The sequence below is a fragment of the Dipodomys ordii genome, unplaced genomic scaffold (genome assembly GCF_000151885.1).
Source record: "Dipodomys ordii isolate 6190 unplaced genomic scaffold, Dord_2.0 Scaffold127, whole genome shotgun sequence".
NCBI classification, from domain to species: Eukaryota; Metazoa; Chordata; class Mammalia; order Rodentia; family Heteromyidae; genus Dipodomys; species Dipodomys ordii.
Window position 1 is genome coordinate 6796932 of NW_012267343.1, and position 6000 is coordinate 6802931.

Below are 6000 nucleotides of genomic sequence, written 5' to 3' on the forward strand. Positions count from 1 at the left end.
TGATGGCTCATACCTCCTAGTTACTCAGAAAGCTGAAATCTAAGGATCGCAGTTTGTCACGATGTGTACAGCTCACTCACCCATGCATCTACAGCACAACTTTATTCAGTATTAAAACGCCACCAAGTTTAGCCATGTCTTCCTATCCTCACTCAATAGTGTCCAAAGTCCCTTTGACATCTCACCTTTCCTCTGCTCATATAGGTGAATAGCCACAAGACAGGTGAGTAGGACACTTTTGTAAAGTCAGAACTGTTTCATGGTACCCACACTTGTTCTCTGCACTGTTTTTATCTAATTTATCTCACTAACATCATGAGATTAGTGGATTCAGCAGAAGTTCTATCCGTTCCAATAAGCCACATTCTTCTGACAATTCCTTTTTTTTACAAACCCCATAAGCAGTTCAATTCTATATCCATAATGCAGATCCTTTGCACTGTTTCTAACTCTGTTCCCTAAATATTCAATAGACGATTCCATTTTTCTTTTGAATTCTATTGTTAAGACCCTAAGGGTAAACACTTACTTATTTCTAACACCCACAGAACTCTCTAATGGAAAACTTGATAGGGATTCTAAACGTACTGTTTAACTGAAGACCCATAGACATCCTTGCTGTTGCAGTGAATCTTGGTTAAAACAGTGGGTTCAGGAGCATTTTGCCAGGCTCTTGTAAACCTGGGCCTTTGAAGGTTCTAGATACAAACCAAGGAGAAAGGAAATGAAGAGCAGAGACAGAAGCTCAGCTAGGATGAAAACCTAGTTTGCTTCTGATGCCTTTTATCTTGTTGTCTGCCTCTCACAACAGAAGAGAACCAGCAGATAGTGTTAATATTTTTTTTGTAGAGTCAGTCATAAGAAACATTAGGACTTATAGAATATCTACTCAAGACAATTCACAACAATATAATTCACTCAGAGGGCATGGCTGTTGTAAATATTGGAGGGAATCATAAATAAGTGATAAAACCTGGCAGTAGCATTATAATCTTCACTCTAAGTAAAATGTGGTGTGAGAAAAAGGAGGTCTATAACTTTCCCATAGACCCAGAACTGGACCTGAGATGAAAGGGCAGGCCCATAGTGAAGCAACTAGTACAACCATGTTCCATGCAGCATTATTTACAACAACCAAGATATGGATCCAACCCAAATGCCCCTTAATGGACGAATGGATAAAGAAAATGTGGTATATATGCACAATGGAATTCTATGCTTCCATCAGAAAGAATGATATTGTGCCATTCATAAGGACATGGAAAGACTTGAAGAGAATTCTATTAAGCGTAGTAAGCCAGACCCAAAGAAACATAGGTTGCATGGTTTCCCTCATTTGTTGTAACTAAATGTGCCTATAAATCTAGAAGTAAACATATTAGATGGTAAAAGACAAAAAAAATGTATTTGGACATTCATGATATTCCCACAGTGACACAAAAGAAGGCTATTCTTAGGAGAGGACAACAAAGGCTCACTTGCTACATGCATATGACCATATAAAATGAACGCCAAGAAATTGAATCAAGAGGTTTTTGTTATTTGTTTGCTTTTTCCCCCTCTTTTTTTTCCCCCTCTCCTTTGTCACTGTTTTTGCTTTCTGTACAGTTTTCTTGTTAAGTTTTCTGTTTGGAGAGGATAAAGTGGGAGCACAGAAATGGTGGAAAAAAGGGTGAACAAATGCAGCAGTGCTACTCACTAGATACTATGTTGAAAATGAACTATTTAACTTGTAGGAGCATTGGGAAGGAAAAACTGGAAGAAAGTAAGTGGGGGTTGACATTGTTCAAAAAGAAATGCACTCATTACCTGACTTACATCACATACTAACAATTTTTTTGAAGGCAGGCCTATCTTACTCCAATGTTTTATACTTTTCTCTATCCTTCTTTTTCCCCTTATAGAAATTGCACAGTGAATGAAATCATTCCTTTAAGTTCACAAAATTCTTTTAGAGACCTATTTTGTATCCTCGTTGCAGTATATATAAAGGAACATCAAGAGGCTTCAAACAAAGGAAGTATAAAGGCAAATTCCCCTTGGAATTTTAAATATTCAAATTCAAATAGTAGTAGATACTAATAAATCTGTTGTTTTCCTTTGTTTACTTGTAGAAAATTGTTCTCACAAGAAGACTGAGGACAACTGGTTTCTATTCCACTCAGGACTTAGAAATCCCAAATTCTGCTGAGAGTAAGACCTCCTAGAACTACAGAGACACCTAATCAATCCCATTGCCATCATGGGATTCATGACTCGGCTACTGTCGGGCATTTTGCTAGCATTGCTTGCCCTCCCTTCTGAAGGTGGGGTCCTGAAGAGAATCATCCGACACAAGCGACAGAGTGGGGTGAATGTCACCTTGCCAGAGGAGAATCAGCCAGTTGTGTTTAATCATGTCTATAACATCAAGCTACCCGTGGGGTCACAGTGTTCTGTAGATCTGGAATCAGCCAGTGGGGAAAAAGACCTGTTCGCACCTTCAGAGTCCAGTGGAAGTTTCCAAGAACACACCGTGGATGGAGAGAATCAAATCGTGTTCACACATCGCATCAACATTCCCCGCCGGGCCTGCGGCTGTGCTGCTGCCCCAGATGTGAAGGATCTGCTGAGCAGACTGGAGGAGCTAGAGGCCCTGGTGTCCTCCCTGAGAGAGCAGTGCACCATGGGAGCAGGCTGTTGTCTCCAACCTGCGGAAGGTAGGACCTGGGCACAGCCTGGGTAGATGGGAGAAATGATGGACACCATACAATCAGCCCTCTTGTTTCCAATGTGGTTTCTTGGCAGACTCCTCTTGAAAGGTCTTCATTGGAAATCAAAGAAAAATATTTAATATCATGTAACTGTGGAGAATGTAGCCATCTCTTTCTTACTCTTAAAGAAGTCAGGGTGGCAAGTGCTTCTTGGAAGAATTGTTAGGCCTTTGAGAAATCTGCTTTATAAAATTCTAGTTGACTCCAATTCCATGTTGCTAAAACATATTTACTACAAGATCTACTAGTTCCCCACCCCAGTATCTATGAGCATACCATAAAATTCCTGTCCCAAATTGGCATTCTGAATAAGACACTGGTATTACCTCATCATCTCATTGCACAAATGGGGAAACTGTGGCTCAGAAAGGAGGGTATGTTTTTCACAGTTCTATAGTAAGGAGCTGACTTAGGTCTTAACATAGTATTCCATGCTCATTAGTCTTACAAATGTACAATGCTGCTTGGGGTAGTATTGAATCTGTGGGAGTTGAAAAATGTTCTAGTGTAACAAACGTAACACTAAAGGTGGTGGCAATAATGATGATGGTGACGGTGGTGGTGGTGGTGGTGGTGGTAACCACCATCATGACTTAAGTCCTCTTGTCTACTAAGTATTACTATATTGTTATATTTTTCCAATTACCCTTTAATATAATGTTTGATAGCCCTCTACAGTGCTAAGAATTGAGACAAGTTAACCAAATTGCACAAGACAACACCTAAACAAGGAGAGATGGAGATAGTGAATGCTCCTGTATGCATTCAGAATCTATCCTGTACTCTTAATCACATCTCTCCATGTGTATCCCATATTAGAGAATGTGGCTGCTCTAAAATTTTATCTTCATCTTCAATTGCAGAAGGCAATAGACCTACAGGAATTTCAACAACAGTTTCAAATAACAAACAACTGACATTGTTTCAACAACTTCAAATCCCTAGTTCAACCACTCAGGACAAAACAAAACAAAACAAAACTACCAGAAAGTACACTGAGACCTAACTAGCCCACCTGGAGAAAAGTGTAAGACATGTTCTGGGCTTCTAAGAAAAAGTTTTAAAGCTTTCTGCCAATTCCATGGCAAAATGAAGAGTAGGAGCTTTAATGTCAGAGTTGGCAGAAATAATTATTTAGAGAAGCACTATCTGATTAAAATATGATGTGAACATACAGGTGATCTTAAATCTTCTAGTAATCTCATTTAAAAGTGAAAAGGAATAGGTAAAACTAATTTCGATCATCTATTGTATTTAACCCACGAGAACCAAAATATCCATTCTTTTTCAGACTAGAATCAATATAAGACTAGTTAAAGAGTGTTTTGTGGCTTATTTTGTGCTAAATCTTTGAAATCTGATATACAGTATATATATGTATATATATATATGTATGTATGTATTATGCACATATATTATGCTTACAGAATATCTCAGCTCAGATGGGCCACAATTTTCCATGTTTATCAGTCATGTGTGTCCAGCAGCCACCATATTGGAAAGCACCTCTTAGATTCTCATTGTTCAAATTAGCTTCAAAAGAATATGTATGTCATCCCTTCCCTCTGTCAGGAAGGAGATAACACACACTACAAATATGTCTAGGTGCAGAGATATGAAAGTCACTGTACATCTTTCTCCTTGAGTTCCATGAAGATCAGAGCAGTGACTTAAAACTTCAGCCAAGCTGCTGGGTATCTGTGGCTCAGGCCTTTCATCTTAGCTACTCAAACGGCTGAGATCTAGATAAACACAGTTCAGAGCCAGCAGGGGCAGAAAAATCCATGAAACTTCATCTCCTAAATAAATAACCAGCAAAAATTTAGGCTGGAGGAATGACTCAAGTGGTAGATCACCAGGCAAGCAAACAAGTAAAGCAAATATGAGCCTTCAGTATTAGCTAGGGCAGTTAGAAGAATGTTTGAACTAAGCCACTACTCATATTCAAAAGGCAGGCCTGACCTGCCTTCCTCAGACCCCCCACTACTGCCTTCCAGAAGGTGAGAAGCGAAAAGACAAAAGCTTAAAAGTTTTTGGAGGCAGAGTGAAAGCTGACTGAATTAGAAAGCCATTCCTTAGCTATGGGAAATTAGAAAGTCTGTTATCTTCCAAATTCATACACTGACCTGAGCTAACCACCCCCCCAAAAAAAAGAAAACAAAATACAAAACTTTGATAAAGCAGCTAAAATCACAAGAACTTAGAAGTGAGCTCTCAATGTCCTTATTTAACCCTGCTCACTGTGTTCTCCCCAATCCTACCCCCCCCACCAGGAAGTGGCTATCAAGTCTTACTTGACTTAGGAAAGTCTAAAACCCACCCCAAATGTACCATTGAGACAATTGAGTCCAGCTCACAGCTATTTCTTGGACACCTATTGGGAACTGATTGGGTACCAGGAAAGTAACAAATAGCCCTCACTTAATGCCTTACATAAGTCAGCGACTCAGTCACGGAAGTCTTGAGACCCCTAGGAGGGCTGGAAACACACGTGCACGGAGGAAGATGGGTTTCTCGGCTCCCCACCTGGTATCACTCACTGAGTTCGGGGCTGCTCCCGTCCGTCCGTGGGTCGGTCTGGAGAAGTCGCTGTGTCTAACGCCAGCTTCCCTTCCTCTTGTCTTTCTGCCCGCCAGGCCGCCTGGACTCCAGGCCTCTCTGCAGCGGCCGGGGCAACTTCAGCACGGAAGGCTGCGGCTGTGTTTGCGAACCGGGCTGGAAAGGCCCCAACTGCTCGGAGCCCGAGTGTCCGGGCAACTGCAGCCTGCGCGGCCAGTGCCTGGACGGGCAGTGCGTGTGCGCCGCGGGCTTCGCGGGCGCCGACTGCAGCGAGCCGGCCTGTCCCTCCGACTGCAACGACCAGGGCCGCTGCGTGCAGGGCGCCTGCGTCTGCTTCGAGGGCTACACGGGGCCCGACTGCGGCCGGGAGGTCTGCCCGGGGCCCTGCAGCGAAGAGCACGGCACCTGCGTGGACGGGCGGTGCGTGTGCCGGGAGGGCTTCGCGGGCGCCGACTGCCGCGAGCCCCTGTGCCTCCACGGCTGCCGCGGCCGCGGGCGCTGCGTGGAGAACGAGTGCGTGTGCGACGAGGGCTTCACGGGCGACGACTGCGGCGAGCTCATCTGCCCGCACGACTGCTTCGACCGCGGCCGCTGCCTCAACGGCACCTGCGACTGCGACGAGGGCTTCGCGGGCGAGGACTGCGGCCAGCTCGCCTGTCCCCACGACTGCCGCGGCCGGGGCCGCTGC

At 43.6% G+C, this 6000-nt stretch overlaps 1 protein-coding gene across 1 annotated transcript in view; it reads left to right on the top strand.

The window, feature by feature from the left end:
- Positions 1 to 2242: 2242 nt before the first annotated feature.
- Positions 2243 to 6000, top strand: part of Tnc (tenascin C) — a 111283-nt gene continuing 107525 nt past the window's right edge. The window contains exons 1-2 of the mRNA XM_013030110.1: positions 2243 to 2699; positions 5390 to 5998. Coding sequence (XP_012885564.1) covers positions 2243 to 2699; positions 5390 to 5998 — 1066 coding nt within the window. The remainder of the gene's footprint in view (positions 2700 to 5389; positions 5999 to 6000) is intronic.